The sequence below is a fragment of the Schistocerca serialis genome, chromosome 3 (genome assembly GCF_023864345.2).
Source record: "Schistocerca serialis cubense isolate TAMUIC-IGC-003099 chromosome 3, iqSchSeri2.2, whole genome shotgun sequence".
Classification (NCBI taxonomy): domain Eukaryota; kingdom Metazoa; phylum Arthropoda; class Insecta; order Orthoptera; family Acrididae; genus Schistocerca; species Schistocerca serialis.
In genome coordinates this window covers 22,499,206-22,517,402 of record NC_064640.1, presented here as the reverse complement: position 1 = coordinate 22,517,402, position 18,197 = coordinate 22,499,206, and the positions used below count along the sequence as shown (strand labels likewise).

At 36.9% G+C, this 18,197-nt stretch overlaps 1 protein-coding gene across 1 annotated transcript in view; it reads left to right on the top strand.

Moving 5' to 3' along the window:
- Nucleotides 1–18,197, top strand: part of LOC126470667 (latrophilin Cirl) — a 781,142-nt gene that overhangs the window by 744,955 nt on the left and 17,990 nt on the right. Inside the window, exons 14-16 of the mRNA XM_050098661.1 lie at nucleotides 3,987–4,090; nucleotides 5,649–5,693; nucleotides 13,989–14,157. Of these exons, the coding sequence (XP_049954618.1) occupies nucleotides 3,987–4,090; nucleotides 5,649–5,693; nucleotides 13,989–14,157 (318 nt within the window). The remainder of the gene's footprint in view (nucleotides 1–3,986; nucleotides 4,091–5,648; nucleotides 5,694–13,988; nucleotides 14,158–18,197) is intronic.

Below are 18,197 nucleotides of genomic sequence, written 5' to 3'. Positions count from 1 at the left end.
AAAGTTGTACACCTTGTAGTTTTCAAATTTGACACATGCATTTTTGTACGGTAATGGTATTATGATACCTTCAAATGCTAATAGTTTCTGGGTTAATTAAGTGAAAACAATTACACCGCATTGTTCCAGGTTGGACACAGTTTATCTGTAGTAATAATAATATGAACTCCATCGTCGAATGTGGAAGTTGATAAATTAGTGTACACTTGTGGTACAATCATGATTCTATATTTGTGATAACAAGATAAAAAGAGATGTTTGTAGCATGTTAAATGAATGGATTAAACATGCTTCATTTCAAGGTGAATAAAAAATAAATAAAACAGAAACACTAGTAATAGTTTTTGGAACAAAATTGATATCTGCATGGAAAGGAAGAAGCCAAAAAGGGGTATACAGGGTGTCTGTAAAGTTCCTTTACAACTTCAAAATTTTATTACAATAGCAGTTGTTGAAATATTTTAACAACATATCTTTTATTGTAATCAGAGTTTATAAAAGTTTTTTTGACAGTGTTTAATAGACCTCTATATGGGTGCCTTTAGTTGCATGAAGCACATCAAGATGGTACTCGATTTCTTGCCGTGTTCGCCGTAGCATAGCGTCATCAGTGGTGGCAAATGGCATTATGAATCCTTTGCTTCAAGTCAGCAGTGTCATGTATCTGTGTTTGATACACAATATCTTTTACATACCCCCCATAAAAAAAAAATTCCAAGGGAGTGAAATCTGGTGAACACGGTGGCCGAGGAATTGGCCCATCCCTCCCAATCCATCTGCCTGGAAATGTTTCATTGAAGAACCAATGAACATGCAGTCACCAATGGGGTGGTGCACCATCTTGCTGGTAAATGATAGGTGGTTTTGAGTCAATCAGTTGTGGTGCTACATATTCAGTCAGAAAGTCGAGGTAAACATCTGCAGTAACTGTTGACTTGTTGAAGAAAAATGGACCAATTATTTGGTTGCACATGATTCCACACCACAAATTCACTTTTGGACTATCCCAGTGAACCTCCCTGGGAGTGTTCAGATCCACAGATTCTCACATTGTGTTTGTTTAAAGTCCCAGAAACATGAAAAGTTGCCTCATCACTGAAACAAACTCGCTTGAGGCCTGCTTCATCCTCCAAAAGGCGTTCCTGCATGTTGAATGCAAACTCTGTCCATTTTGGCTTGTCATTTGGCTCAAGTGTCTGTAACAGTTGCACTTTGTAAGCGTACAGCCGTAAGTTCTTCTGGAGGACCTTATGCATGGTTGAACGTGGTAGTTGCAACTGTCTGGCAGCAGTGCGGGTGGGCTTCGTAGGTGAACGAGTGAAGATGTTTAAAACGTGATCGATGTTTTCCTCGTGTGTTCTAGGTCTCCTGTTCCTCCCTTTATCTGGCACTGTCTCTGTCTCCATAAATTTTTTGTGCCACGATGATGGATCTCTTCCCTACTTCATTCTGAAGTTTCGTCGAGTCTGAACATCCGATTTTGTCTCAGTAAACCAGGACAAACATTGTGCCTTCTCTTGAGGAGTTGCCATTTTATAGAGGATCAGTTCCTTCCATCAACAGAGTACCTGAAACACAAAATTTTAGTATTTATAAAAACTGTAGTAAACAGTGATTACAATAAAAGAAATTTTGTTAAAATGTTTCAACAACTGCCATTGTAATAAAATTTTGAAGATATAAAGGGACTTTATGGACACCCTGTATGTTCAGACATGGAGGTCAGGTCAGTGAGAACTCTGGCAAACAGGGACCAGTTTTCCTCTCATACCTCTTTCAGGCTTTCAATAAGTGTAACCTTTAATTTCTCAATACTAGTATAAGAAATCAGGGAATATGTGCTGTTCAATTGCATTTAAAAGATTTTCTAAGGTTTGGCTAACTGAAGTAGGTCTGCAGTCAGATGAGTCGTCTTAAAAGTTGTGCCAGTGGTTGAAATTGAGATGTTTGCATAGAGGATGTTCTAAGAATGGCTGTACTATGTTGGCAGACCTCTAGAGTTTGAGGTACAATTGGACTCAGATAAGCCTTGAAAATACCTTGCAGGTATAAGGTGTGTAGGTATGAAGCAGAACAGCCACAGCAAATGACAGACTTATGGTTAGTGGTAGAATACTAGGAAACTGCAATTATCACAGAAAGAAAACTTATTTAAAAAACATATGACTTGTACTTGAATGCTCCACGATTGTGTGCGAACTTATGAGGATATCGGGCATCTACATACTTGTCTTATGAGTGAGAGCAGTGATAGTTATGAATGTTTGGTAGAGAACAGTGATAATTATGAATGTTTTGATACTGTTGGTGCATAGAAATGCATGTTAAAGAAGTTAATTTCAGGGTTTTAATCGACACACACACACACACACACACACACAAACTTGTTTTTGTGTAATTTTTCATTCAAATAATTTTTTGTAAAATGTTTACTTATGCATAATTTAATATAATGAAAAAAAGTTAAGTCTATCATGGATATGTCTGCAAACTGAAAACTCTGCTCACACCACTTCGTAATACTCCATATGTCGCTCAGCATTTCAGTGTTCTGTACTATGGTATTGATGTAAATACTAATGAGCATAAATTAAAATTAAACTTTATAGACTCGGACAAACTGCCTATTGGCTTCTGTCTTGGGTTCTTCTGCCAATGCGTCTTTGATGATTTTACAGAGATTTTACCAGCACAAATGGCTGGCATTGTCAGGGCTTCACCCTTCACTGCTTGTGGTGGACTGGAGTCGTGCTCGTGGCCACAGATTGTATGTACTTGGCACACCAATGCCCAAGGGATTTTCCATGTTCATTTCTGCTGTGGTTTTCCCCTTGCTACCTGTAGGTTTACCTTGAGGCTTTCTTCTTTCTTGTTGAAGCTATTGTTGTGTTGGTATATTTCTATAGCTTCTCTGAACAAGCTGGTATGGTAGCTCTTCTCCACAGCAAGAACTTCCATGTTGGCAGATTTTACTAAGTGGTCAGTCTCACACAGCGCATGCTCTGCTATGGCAAATTTCTTCACCTGCCCTACCATGTAATGCTGCTTATGTTCGATGATCCTCATGTTGATTGATTTTCCAGTCATTCCAGGATAGACTTTTCTGCATGTACATGGTATATTCCTGACATTGCGAGTGGATCCCTTTTCTCCTTTGCCGATCTGAGACACTGTTTGATCATCTTTGTTGGTTTATAAATAGTCTTACACTGACAATGAAGTAGAGAAGAGCTAGCACACCAACTTGCTCAGAGAAGCTATAGAAATACACAAGCATGGCTATAGCTTCAACAAGAAAGAAGAAATCCTGAGAGTGAGTGGATCCTGGATTCCTGTGCTACAGCAAACAACTGTTGCAGCTAACATGGAGATAATCACAGTGGAAATGAGCACAGAAAAGTCCTTGAGCATTGACACACCAGGTATATATAATTTGTAGCTGTGAGGTTGACTCCACTCCAACACCAACAATGGAGAGGGAAGCTTTGACAACTTCAGCCACTCATGCTGACAAAACATCATAAATATTATCAAACAAATGTTGGCTCAAGAAACTGAGACAGAAGCCAACAGGCAATTTGTCAATAACAATTTTGTATTATAAACTATGCCAAAAACTGTAAAATATGCATATATAGCAATGAATCTCAATGTTGGGGTTACAAGTTAGCAAAAAGTAAACTAACTTGGAAATGAAAAATAATTCAACAAGTCTCGTAAAACATTCTATAAGGAAAAGAAAAAGACCATTGTAACATGTGTTTTGTTTATCACTGATAACCATATTTCTGGGAATATGTTAAGCACCTTTTAGATAACAAGGGTGAATAAATCTGAGTAACTTGACTGCTTCTTTTGTTCTGTTTGTTTCAGTGGGATGGTCAGGTTTGCACACATAGCCCCAAAATTGTTAATACCATCAGTTTTAATTCAAAGTATTCACTAATTAGTAACTTAAAGTTACATAATTAATCTCTTCTTTTCAGGCAAATCTAGTCTTCTTGAGTATGGCAATATACATGATGTGTCGTCATGCAAGTGCGTCAGCATCGATGAAGAGCAAAGAACACTCGAGGCTTGCCAGTGCCAAGTAAGCAGGACTGCATGGAGTTTTAGTTACTTGTTTGTTTTGTAGAAGCTGTAATTTTGCACTGCTTTTTTGAAAGCATGAAAAGTAGATGCTGTTTCCCCTGTAATTGATTTTAATGTAACCTCAATCTCATTTGGAAAAAGTACCTTAATACGAGCAGTGAAGTACAGTATTTCTGTTTACTACCAAGTCAGTCTGTCAGTTGGAGTAAAGTTTTTGCATTGTTTTCTTTTTAGGCCTTTGGTTAATTTATTATTTCTTTCTACCAATGCCTATAAATGTGGGATGTGATATTCAGCAACAATATTGGATGACATTAGTGGGTCACTACAGTTAATCATGCAGGCTGTTAACTGAATGAATGCTTTTTGGTGCTCTGTTTATTTTTATTTGAAGCAAGAGACTTGCAAACTACCTGCACCAAATACATCTGTATTAAAATGTGCGGAGATCAGTCTAACTGTTTAGGTCAGGGAGAATAATAATTGCCTTTAGTTGTAAAATAGGGAACAGTGTTCTTCTGCAACAATTTACTGTTAGAAAATGTCCCCATATAACTTCATTTTAAAGGTTAAATTGTGTTCTGTGACAGACTGTTGAGTAATTTATCAGCAACAACTATTGTTATATACAATTCAGCTGCACGTATGATTGTATTGTTATTAGAATTTTTATTATTACAGTTGTGACTTGCAATCCTTAGTGTCTGTTAACTTTGCATAGTGCTGGCCCTACCCACCGTACCTTCTGCACAACAATCAATGTATGATGACAGCAGCAACAAAATTTTGATTTCACTAAGAATTGTGATTTAGAATCTGAAATCTAATAGCAAAAATTTAGTTTTGAGTAATTATGTAGTTCAAAAAACATTTTTATTTAAGATGGTAGATACTGAATCCATCTTTTTCTTTCTTCCTCCTGAACTTTGATATACTTCTAAGCACATTCCAATATTGAAACTAATAACACTGTTTCTCTGCACCTAACACTGACAGAGAAATATTGCTTGTTGGATTGCACTGAATCAAAAATGATAATTATTTGTTATTACAATGTTTGTTGTATACCTTAATTAGCTTGATTGATGTTAGAATACAGATACCTGCTTATAAGTGAATGCCGTATTGTACTTTTGTCATTGTCGGACATGACACTTAGTACAGCCCCACATGTGGTGGTTTCAAATCTCCTTGTAATGAGAAAATGGTTAAATCCAGAAATCTATTGAGACAGTCTGAGCATGGAGAAGTGTAGTTTACACAGAAAGCCTTACTTCCAGTGAAAACATTCTTTTGTTTTACTTTTTTGGTCTATATCAAACTATTGCTCCTTTTGGACTGTGGGCAATGATGTCATTGTGCTGTTCACTAACTATCAATCAAGTTAATGTAAAGGTTGTGATATGGTGATTGTTTTCCTTATTATATTATTTTGTTACTGCAACTTTGATGTGTGCTGTGGTTTATTTTAATCTGCTGATTGTTTGAATTGTTGCATTGAAGCTGGTGATGGAGATCTGGTAACATTCTTGTCTCTCTTCTGTTGCATGGCATAGTGGGAAGGAGGAGAATGCTCTCCAGAACAAATTGCAATCACACCTGTAAGAACACTTATTAAATGTCTTCTCCTTGTAGTATGTAGTTTTCTGCAGTACTCAAGTTCTAACCTTTCTTATTGCTGTAGTTACCTATTTGAAACTTTCTCGGATTTTTTTTTTTTAAATTATTTGTTAATTGTTGTATATGTATGTGATGAGCTCTGTATTATATCTAGTAATGATTACTTCTCTTTCAGGTTTTCAAGAATAATGGGTTAAATTGTAAATTTTAAACACTCGGAAAAGACATAGTGAATAAATGTAATTCCTTCACCACTTGTTAATTCGTATTGATAATATAACTGAAAATCCTAGCTTAGAGATGAAAACTAGTACGAGTATAAGTAACTGCTCACCATACAGAGAAAGCATAGAGCATTGTATAGGTATATAAAGTGTGACAGTTGTTGTAGATAAAATTTTATATTGGTGGATAGCATTAGTACGTGCACAATTGCATGCTGATATTGTGACCCAGATCCCTTAGCACATGGAATTGTTGTCCTTGCACCTCTTTTTGTGATTCAAGTTAGTAGTATTTAGACCAGATATTCAGAAATGAACACAGAATGTATAAATATAAAGTCTGTTAAAAAGAAAAATATTTCTAATACAAAATTCAGCTTGTTCTGAATACTAGAATAAGGGGGAAAGAAGATCAGTACAATTCTCTGTTATATCACTCATATTTTTTCACAAGCTATGTAAACTAATGGAAAAGTGTTATATTCGTGCAAAAGCAGGTATTTACAGGGTGTGGACAGAAATATGGAAATGCCAATAACACAAAACATTACTATGCCTAATACGGAAGAGGAAACCCTCGCCATTCAGACCAGCTTCCAGTCATCTTGGAATAGATAAATAAAAGTCCTGTATGGTTTTCAAGGGAATCTTACATCAATCTTCCTGAAAAATAATGGCAGGTTCAAGTAATGATGATGGAGATGGATAACGATCCTGCAGCCTTCTCTCCAAAGCAGACCACAAAGGCTCAATAATAATGAGATCTTGTGACTGAGGTGGCCAGGAGAGACGTGACAATTCTTCTTTCTGCTTACAAAACCAGTCCTGGATTATGTGAACTGTGAGCTGTGTCTTCAAGGGCTTTGTCATCTTGGAAAACAGCATCACCACGAGGGAACGAACACTGTACCGTGGGAGGGATTTGATCGGCCAAAATGGTGACATAATCCTTGTCAGTAATATGACCTTGCAGAATAACTATGTGGCCCATGGAAGACCTTGATATGAATACCCAAAACATACCAAACCCCTGTAGTGTTTCTCTCTTGGTACATAAACTCATCCAGAAGTTGGAAACAGTGTGAAACAAGACTCATCTGACCAAATCACATTCTTCCATTGCTCCATAGTCCAGGTCCTTTGACTGAGGCACGATGTTTCCTGTTATGGGTGTTTGTGTCACTGACGAGTGGTTTTGGAATTCTAGCTCGCCCTGCAGTTCGCTGCTTATGGAGCTCCCTTCTTGTCATTTTAGTGCTGACAGGGTTCCTGAGTGCAACATTCGGTTGTACAGTCACCTTTGCAGCTATCATCATCTTATTTTGTCACAGTCCTCTTCCCATTGGTTTTGGAAGCACCCACCGTACAAGCACCAGGAACTGGCCCACATTCGAATTCATTTTGCTCTGACATAATACACTCACAACTACACAGAACCCGTTCAGACCCGTGACTGCCACTTGCACTGTATTGAGGACACTGCACAGTTGCCATCTGTGGCCAGATGCAGCAGCACAACCCACAGGCTTGGCTAGCTTCTGCATTTATGCTCAAGTATGCATTTCTTCCAGTATTTGCATGTTTTTGTCCAATCCCTGTATATACATGCTGCAGAAAATGGCCACTCGAAGAAACTTTCTGCAAAATGTTATACTGAATTGGTATCAAAAATTTTGTTAATATTCAAGTGTACATATTTAAAAAGTTGCTTCATACAAAATTACATCTAGTACAGTTCTGATAGGTCACAAATAATGCACTTTTAATTTCATTTAAGCTATGTACATTTTAATCACAGTTTGCTAAATGTTCTGAGCTGCAGCTCATCTTCAGGCAACTCAAATTCATGTAATGAACTATTATATTAAGCTGAAATTACCTTATAATGAGCTGAGGGCCAAAATATGTATCAGTCTATATTTAAAATATAACCGGCAATAAATAAACCAACAGCTGTATTTTTATCTCTGATTTATTCCAGAGGCAACCGGTTGTGGCATTCCATTATGCCATCATCAGTAACGTAGTGCTTAAGCTTATATTGCCAGACAAAATATCGTGGAAAAGCGAACCAGTATTCACACAAGTGTAGGTAACATGGCAGTACACTCGCAGCTGACATGGTCCGGGCAGGTCAGTAGCACTCAAATTGTGTCTGAGTGTGTAATCGAGTTATATACGCTGATACAGATACTGGTTTGCTTTTGCACGATATTTTTGTCCAGCAGTATAAGCTCAGCCCCTATGTTACCATAGAGCAACTGATGATGGCATAATGGAATGCCACAACTGGTTGCCTCTGGAATAAACCAGAGATGAAAACAAAGCTGTTGGTTTATTTATTGTTGGTTATATATATTAGCTGTCATTCTCTAATCCCTCCTAGCAATGATGGATGAAGTGAAGTAATAGATTTTTTCATACTGGCTGTTATTCAACAGTGGCTATTTCATATTTATAAATAGATTTTTTAGAGACTGTTTCCCATCACATTTTCTTGTTAACTCACTTAAACTATTTAATGTTGCAAAATGTTTTGAGGCATTAATTAATTGTCAGGCTAAAATTGACAATATGAAAACATTTAACACAAAATAGACTTAGATCTTAGTGTAGCAGTTCTCTTTCTTGGCTTGTGTTCTGACCTGCCTGCAGAGAAAGAGGAGTATAACACTTTTGAGGGAGCTCTTACACTATTTGCTGGTCTGTGACTAACACATACAAATGTAAAGAATCTCTCACTCTTTAAGTGTGCTGCACTTGAAAATTCCCATTTCTAATGAATAGAGTAAGTGATTGTTTATGTTTTCTGTGTTAGCAACAGACGTGTGAAGTAAATGCTCTCTCAAATGACTCACAGTTCTTTTTCTCCGCAGATAGATCACAACAAATACCAACACAGAAAACCATGTTAAACTCTTAAGTATTTTCATGTTAAATGTTTTTGTATTGCCATTTTCCCCAGTAACATGTTGCAATATCAAACAGTTTAACTAAGCTAATAAAGAATGTTGACTGGTTGTGGTCTTTGAAAAACCTTTTTGTAAATAGACTTTCTTCATGCTGTTATGTGCTTGTATTTGATTGTTCATTCATGACACTACAATATCTGCAAATTTGTTAGCATTTGGTCTTCTCTTCCACAACTTCTTTGTGTATACTACCTTTTACTTACGATATCAAACCTAACTCATTTTGAAACATCTTGACAAATTAAAACAGTGCTGAAACAAATGGCAAACCTGGAATCTTGCTTGTCTGGGGCAATGCTCTTACTGACTAAGCAATCTGTGCCCAATTCATAACCTGCCCTCTTATCTTCAGTTCTGCCAGTAACTCTCTCCCACTTTCCAAACTTCACAGGAGGTCTTTTCCATGCATTGTTTGAGCAGCACATGTAGATGAAAAGATATTGCTAAGAAATGGCTCTGCCGCAGGCTAGGGGTCTTTTCAAGAATGAATATTTCACTTTGCAGCAGAGAATTTGCTGCAGTTCCAAAATGCTATACATGGGGTGTCTGAAAATCTGCCATCTATTATGACATGACTTGAGACCATGTATGTTAGTGAAGTGAAATTTTGACTTAAGCTGCCATTTATTTCTTCAGATTGGTCTGGAAGTCAACAGAATGATAAAACTACGACTTTTGGCCTATCCTTAGAATTTGAAAAGGGACATGAGTAGGTCAAAGTTAGATATAGTGGGAGGTACGATGGGAGGAAGAATGGGACTCCTGGTCAGGTCACTACATGGCTATTGACATGAGATCAAGTAGGGGTATGCAAGAGTAATCCTAACAACGTGTAAGAAAATAGGCATCTGGGTAAGCTACTACAAACAGTGCAGTGAACATGTTATCATAGCTGAGAGAGGCATGATTCAACACCCAGCACAGTAGCACAAGTTTATTCGACATCTAGCTATGCTCCAGAAGGTGAAGAGATGGAAAGAATGTTGGAGGAGAACATGAATTGTGGGAAAGGAATGAAGGAGGAAGCCACTTAGTAGAATTTTGCACTCAGAAAAAATTTATTGTTGCTGACACTTGGTTTAAGAATTGTGAAATAAGGTTCTGTACATGGAAAAAACCTTGGGTTCACAAAGATTTCAGATTGATTATATAATGGTAACAAAAAGATTTCGAAATTGGTTGTTAAAATGCAAGACTTTTCTAGAGGCTTATGTGAACAACAAATTAAAACTGAATCAAATGAAAAAAGGTAGGAAAAAAGGAAATGGGGTCTGGATAAACTCAAAGAACCAGAGGTCTTTCTGAGTTTCAGAATGAGCATCAGACAATGATTGACTGAAACAGGGAAGAAATACAACAGAAGACAAATGGGTAGCTTTGAGAGATGATACAGTGAAGGCAGTAGACGATCAAATACATAAAAAAACATGGGCTATTAGGAATCTAAATGACACAGTAGATATTGAATTTAATTGAAAAAAGGAGACAGTATAAAACTGAAGCAGATGAAAGTGAATACAAATGCTTAAAAAACCAAGACTGACAGGAAGTGCAAACTAGTAAAGCAGGAATGGCTTGATCAGAAATGTGAGGCTGTTGAAGCGTGCATAAATGGAGGGAAGATAGATGCCATTTATAGAGAAATTTGGAGAGAAGAGAAGCAGCAGTATGAATGTCAAGAGCTCTTAGCAAGCCAGTAGTAAGCAAAGAAAGAAAAGCTGAAAGATGGAAGGAATAGAATGTAGATTGTTGATATATACACAAACTTCAGGACTATGTAATCTAAAGAGAAGAGGAAGTATGTAAAGATATAATAGGAGACATAATTGGGAGATGTTAGCTTCACAAAGCACTAAAAGATGTATGTGGAAACAAGACTCTTGGCATAGACGACATTCCCTCAGACTGATTGAGATCCATACGAGAGCCAGTCATGACAAATTACTCCATCTGGTTTACAAGCTGTATGAGAAAAGGAAAACACCCTCAGACCTCAGGTAGAACGTAGTACTTCCAATTCCAAAAAGTTCAATAAGTCATGGTTGCAAAATATCGACATCAATTATTTACAGAAGAATGGAAAAACTAAGGGAAGATCAGTTTGGGATCTGGAGAAATGTAGAAATGTGTGAGGCAGAACTGACACTGTGACTTATCTTAGAAGACAGATTAAGGAAAGCTAAACCTACGTTTATAGCTTTTTTAAATTTGGAGAAAGCTTTTGACAATTCAGCTGAAATACACTCTTTGAAATACTGGTGGTAGCAAGGATAAAATACAGGGACGATAGATTATGTACACCTTGTACAGAAACCAGACAGCAGTTAGGGTTCATAAGAATCAAGGGCCATGAAAGAGAAGCAGTGATTGAGAAGCAAATGAGAAAGGGTTGTACCCTATCCCCAGTGTTATTGAGTCTGTACATTGAGCATGCATAAAGGAAACCAAAGAAAAGTTTGGAGGAGGAATTAATGTTCAGGAAGAAGATACAAAAACTGTGAGGTTTGCCAAGGACACTGTAATTCTGTCACAGACCACAAAGGGATTGGAAGAGGAGTTGAATGGAAGAGACAGTCTTGAAAGGAGGATATAAGATTAACATCAGCAAAAGCAAAACAAAGTTGATGTAATATAGTAGATTTAAATCAATTAATGCTGAGGGAATTAGATTAGGAAATAAGACACTTTAAGTAGTAGATGAGTTTTACCTTTTGGCCAGTAAAATAATTGATAATGGGTGAAGCAGGGAGGCTATAAAATGTAGACTGGCAATGGCAAGAGAAGTGTTTCTGAATAAGTGAAATTTGTTAACACCAAATATAGACTGAAGTGTTAGCAAGTCTGGGAGTATTTGAAGTGCAGGCTCATCTGGAGTGTGGTGTGGATGATAACCAGTTCAGACAAGAAAAGAATATAAGCTTTTGAAATGCAGTGCTATAGGCAACTGCTGAATGCCAGAAGGGTAGATTAAATAACTAATGAATCAGATTGGGGAAAACAGAAATTTATGGCACAATGTGACTGAAAGAAGGTATCAGTTGATAGGATACATCCTGAAGCATTAGGGAACTGTCAATTTTGTAATGGAAGGAAGTGTAGGGGTAAAAAGTGCAGAGGGAGACCAAGGCTTGATTACTGTAAGCAGATACTAATGAATGTAGGTTTTAGTAGCTATGCAGAGATGAAGAGGCTTGCAGGGGACAGACGAGCATAGAGAGCTGCATCAAACTTGCCTTCATATTGAAAACCACAACAACAATAGTCAAGCCTTCTTTCATACTTGCATTCTCATGTTGTTTCCTTTAGTCAAAGCAAACAATACAAGCTAGAGATTGACCAGAAAAGATCTGTTGAGCTCTATTTCTTTCTTAAACCCATCAGCCGAGTTTTGGGTGCTGTAAATCTCCTTCTAGCCAGCAGAAAGTAAATATTGTAAAATTGAGTCACCTTTCTGTTTTCTCTTTTGGTTAGGAATTTTCTGATCTCTTGCTGTAATGTAATTGAAGTGGTAACCACAATGTACATGTTTCTTGGTAAGCTGTCAGATATATGCTTCATTCTTTACTTCTGGAGTATTCACCACATATTTAAATGTAACGGAGTAAAGAGATGTCTTCTTTCTGTAAATTCTTAAACTCATATCTCTCAAACTAAGCTACTCTTTCTCTTACTGAAATACAATGTTCTTCATAGACAGCCCTTGAAAATTTTGGTAATAGTCTTCTATGACACTGAGAAAAGACTAAAAACAGTCTTCTTACAAAAAATTAATAATTGTATCATAAAGAGAATAAATTGAAAACTGACTTGTAAAGTGCCAAATATAATTAAAAATACATTTGAGTACTGTACTGTTAGCAACTTTCTCTTTTCACTCGAGTGTATGTCTTCATATGATCAGATTTCTCTTAAGGGGGAAAAAAAACTATTTTTTCTGTCTTTCTGAATGATTCACAAAGCTTTGTTGGCAGGTTAATGTTACATAGTTTGTAGCAGTTATAGCTTTCAGAACAATTATTTTTTTCTGAATATTTTCTGGGTGGGTCTTCACAAATCTATGGTTCACTGGCCAGATTAGTGCAGTTAAGATGCTGGTGACTCTATGAAAAATGGATGACAAAGCCGTGAAATGAAATACATATTTTACAAAGAAAATGACACTGTCAGTTTTGGCCACTATTAATTTATAATCATTATAATCACTATTAATTTTGTTTTCAAGTTGCAAATATGAATGAAAGTGGACAAACTACAGATTCTCTTAGGTAGATGGACATTCATATTCTTATAGTGACATCTGTCTTTGATATACCCCAGCTACTGTAATGAGAAAGATGAATGTTCATTTTGGGGCAGCAAAGCATAAGAGTGAAGATGATCTTGAGAAGTAGTTTAATGAAGTATGATGGGGAAGGAAGAAGAGATGTGTTCCAGAAAAGTAATATATTAACACTTTCTAGTTATTATATGTAGTAAATGCAATAAATGTATCCATACATTTTCAGATAATTCATTAGGTAAAAAAGTTAATAACTCTTGAAGTGTTTACGTAACTTATTGTGGCAATATATGTTGTAGTCCGGGAAGATGAATATTTGATAAATAGAAGAGGCCCTGAGCAGCAAACATACCTGTACACAAAATGTGATTATGTAGCTAAACTTTCACACAAGGTTATTCACATCTACTATTGTACGTGCCTATCAGTTGTTCAGCACCTCTTCTATTCGGTCAGTAGTGATTGATTGTCACATTCACATTCGCAATTCACTGAGGAATGCAGTGTCATATTTGTGAACCTGCTCTTCACTAGATGGTAGTGTAATGTACACAAGACATTTCATTAATGCTCACCTTGGAACACAACTAAAGTTGTAACATACATTGCTATATTTGTGTCAAGTGTTGTTAAATTAATGTCAGCAAGTATATTGTTGTGACATTCCCAACTATTGCCCAAAAAATTTGGATACTCTCTAATTCTTAGGTGTTATTGAGAAGCCAATTTTACTAATGATGTATTGAACTGCACATGCAGTTTTTGTATGGGTCAAGTTCTGAAAAAATGATGTGCTTCTAGGTCATGGCTGAGGGGAGCTATTGTCCTTGTTTTCTTGCTGGGACTTACCTGGACCTTTGGATTACTCTACTTGAATGAAGAATCACTTGCAATGGCATATATATTTACAACACTGAACAGTTTTCAAGGAATGTTTATCTTCATTTTTCACTGCATTCAGAATGACAAGGTGAGAAATTTTATTTATTTGTTGTTAATGTTATGTCCAGATCACCAAATAATTGATATTTGATTTGAAAGATGTTTTAGATAGAAAACACAATTACAAGTAATTGTTGTAAGTGCTGTCACATAAATATGACACTGGGGAAAAACCTTTTTGTCCTAGATCCAATGCAATGTTTTATCTCTTTAACTATTTCTTACAAGCTCCCATTATTAAAATGGTGAAAACATTGTCAAAGAAGTCAATCTACAGACTGAAATTTAATAAAAACAACCCAATCTTCAATGCCAAGATCTGAATTTGAGTTCTGTTCGTAGCACATTATCATATGCTGTCATGAGTATTTAGTTAAGAAATTACCCACCTTAGTGTATCAGTTTCATTCTTGAATATACATGATCCCTGAATTTTGAGCATAAAAAAATCCTGTCAAAAGCTGACTGTTTTTGTCCCTGATTTTTATGCATGCAATTTAATGTGTAGAGAGTTGCAATCAGCAAAGAAACATGTCTCTAAAAGAATATTACTGATATCTGTTGTAGCCAATCCGTACTTATTGCATTCCATGAAATATATGCTCTTCTTACTTGTTTGCTATAACTGCTTTGTTCTAGGGCTCAGTTTTCATAAATATCTTTCTTCGTGCATGTAGCCTGTAAATCAACTGTTGGAATGCCAGTGATATTTATAAGTTTTGATAAACCACAAATCTGTGGGTATTTGCCGTCTACATATGTAGACTGAGATTCACAGTACTATCAGATTCTGTATTAATTTATGTCTTATGACAACATCTGAGTTTGTCTGAATGTTCAAGTTTCAGCTGTTATTTTATTTGTAATTTTCATACTTGTGTCTAATAGAAATTAATATGATTCACGACATATAGCTTACATATGCGTTGTTACATATGGTCCACTAGTAATATTTTATGTTAAGCTGTTTTGTCTTGAGGAGAAAGGTAGTCTGTGGTGAAAGATCGTTCAGGTAGAATGAGGTAAAAACTAGTTTTGATTGAATTGCAAAACGCTGCTGGAGAGAAATTCTGCCTTGTATAAGACTCTGTTTTATAGTTTTGTTATTACCCAAATGTGTTTCAGCACTTAATGTGCTATTATCACTGGGATTTTTTGTTAATTTCATTTCGCACATGACACTGTTACTTATGGATGCTGGGAACTTTATATCCACTACACATTCTCATAGTCTACCAATATAGACAAGTAGTAGAGTTATGTGGGAAAGAAAAAAATATTTCACTGAAGATAGCATATAAAGAGTTGAAACACATTTAGGTAATAACAGAACTATAAAATGATATACTTCGGTGTAAATTTGTGCTTACTATGTTTATGTGTAGGTTAAGCTTCTGCCTAATTTCAAAAGAATGAACATCACAGTCACATCTCAAGATGTTTTTTCTTTTGAGATGCCATTAGTGTGTACAAAGAAGGCAGAGGGATTATTTCCAGACTTAAAAAGTGGCAGACTTGAATCTCTGCATTTAGCTAACTTTATCACTCTGATAATCTTTCTTCTGTATATTACAGAAGGTTCTGACAGAATGTAAATACTGTTGGAGTGAAGGGCACCATTCTCTGAATGGCAGAAACATTGAGTATTCAATAGGCACACACAAAAGAGAAAGAAAACTTGCTGGCTTTTGGATTCCAGCATACACACCTTGCACCACTACTTTTCGCCAGCTGGACAAACAGTGCCAGGACTTCATTTTGGCAGGTGGACTGTTGGGGTGAGGGTTGTGTTGGGTGTGGTGTGTAGAGGGGAGAGATGTGGGAGACAGTAAGAGGGGATGTTATTGCTAGCTTGCAGCTTGGAGGGAGGCAGTAGGTTTGCTGGCTATGAATACTTTTGGCAGGGTGGCAGGTGCACAGCCTAGGTAAGTGATAAACAGATACTGGAGTCAGTGGGGAGTGGTGCATAGTGAAGGGTTGAGAGGACAGGGGGTGGGGTTCAAATGGGATAGTGATGCACAAAGTATGACTTTAAGCAAGTCAAAGTCACTTAGCTTCTCCTACTCAGTTCTGACTCTCAACTCCAAGGTGCTGAACCCTGAGAACATGAACAACCCTATGAGCAAGGAATATAAGAATTGTATCATGGAATCTACAGGCATCATATAGAACTGGAGCCCTTGGAAGTCTGATTGGAATAATGAATACCTATAAGGTGGATATAGGTTAGCACACTGGACTCGCATTCGGAAGGACGACGGTTCAGTCCCGCGTCTGGCCTTCCTGATTTAGGTTTTCCGTGATTACCCAAGATCACTCCAGGCAAATGCCGGGATGGTTCCTTTGAAAGGGCATGGCCGCCTTCCTTCCCCATCCTTCCCTAATCTGAGCTTGTGCTCCATCTCTAATGACCTCGTTGTCGACGGGACATTAAACACCAATATCCTCCACCTCTGATCAGTACTTGAGTAATGTTTCATCAGACTGGGACCTTTATGAAGTCGGATTAACACAAGACATTCAAAGTAGAGCAGCACTTCTGATAACTGGTTTGATTAGTCGGTGTGAGAATATCATAGAAATGTCAATAACCTGCAAAGGGGGGGGCACTTAAAAAAAGAGTGCATCAAGGAGAGCCTTCCACACAGAAGTTCAAGAGCCCATGTTCCAAAAAGAGTGTAAAAATGTATTACTTCCACTAATGTATTTCCTTCCATAATATCTTGAGTAATGACCATATCACTTAAATGAGAGAAATTAAGGTTCGTACAGAGTTGGTACTGACAGTCTTTTCCCCATATACTATCCATGAACAAAATGGGAAGAGGGTAAAATAACACTGGTGCAGTATGTACTCTCCACCTAATACTGTGCAGAGTATGCACATAGATGCAAAATGCTTTTGTTCTGGCAGACATTCTATCTGTTGTATTAAGTATTTTATTATCTCTTGATGTATTTGATCTTAGAAGTGTGTACTGTAGGTTACTGTGTGTGAAATACAACTTCAGCCGTAAATGATTTTGGACTAGAAAAGTAGTAGTGAAATTTTAAGTATTAAATTTTTTTAAATGAAATCTTGTATTTGCTCTGGCAGAAACATTAACCACACATTGTGTCCAAGCTTAGACCATCCAGGTTAATAAAAAAATAAAATAAAATAAATAAATAAATAAAGTTTAATTTTGCTTTAAGTACAAAGTTACACACATTTTTGGAAGGAAAATTCTGTGCTTGTGCTTTGTCACATAAATTAAAGTGAAGGAGAAAGAGATACTTAATTGTATTATTTAGTTATTGTCTACTGGTGCGGTTCCAAAATATTTGATTGGAAGTTTTGACTGAATACAGACGCTATAACATAGCAGGCGTAAACAAACGAGAACGTAGACCGCATGAAGGGAGTGGAACAGAGCAGGAGATAAGGTTCTATCCTCCTCTCACAGAGCTGGCAGCCTATGACTCTGCATTTTCTGCTCTCATGCAAAAGCAGAAATGACATAATGATCATGGGGATTGCCAATCCCTTCTGGCGGTCATATTCGAATCCTGTCATGGACCAGGATTATTCTCACCACTCATTTAAAAATAAGAAAACAGCAAGCAATGCATAACACGAAGCAAAACGTAGTACACCAAGCATTGGGTAATGGGTAGAGTGCAATTGTTTGCAAATGGTGACAGGGTTGTGAATGTGGAATGTGGTAGTTCATGCCTGACCTGTACACAAGGCCTGCTTTAGGGGCGGTCATCCTGCAAATTTGTCCAGGGCACCAAAATTTAGAGGAACCATTTTGGCAATAAATGTGAGAATAATAATGATGTGTTAAATATTCAGTAATAGAAAAAAATTACTGCGTGCAAACATAAAATTTAAGTTGTAGTTATGTGAGTGGTTTTCATCACTTCAATTATCTAAATTTTCATTATGATGATGACATGTCTCACTGCGCAAAGCCTGTTGGTGCACAATTGAGAGCATCTGGTTGATCTTTGCCACTTTTTGTGGTGGTCAAGGTTCTCTTTTCTTGCTGCAAGACACCAATGTCGTGGTTGAGTGACCTATCG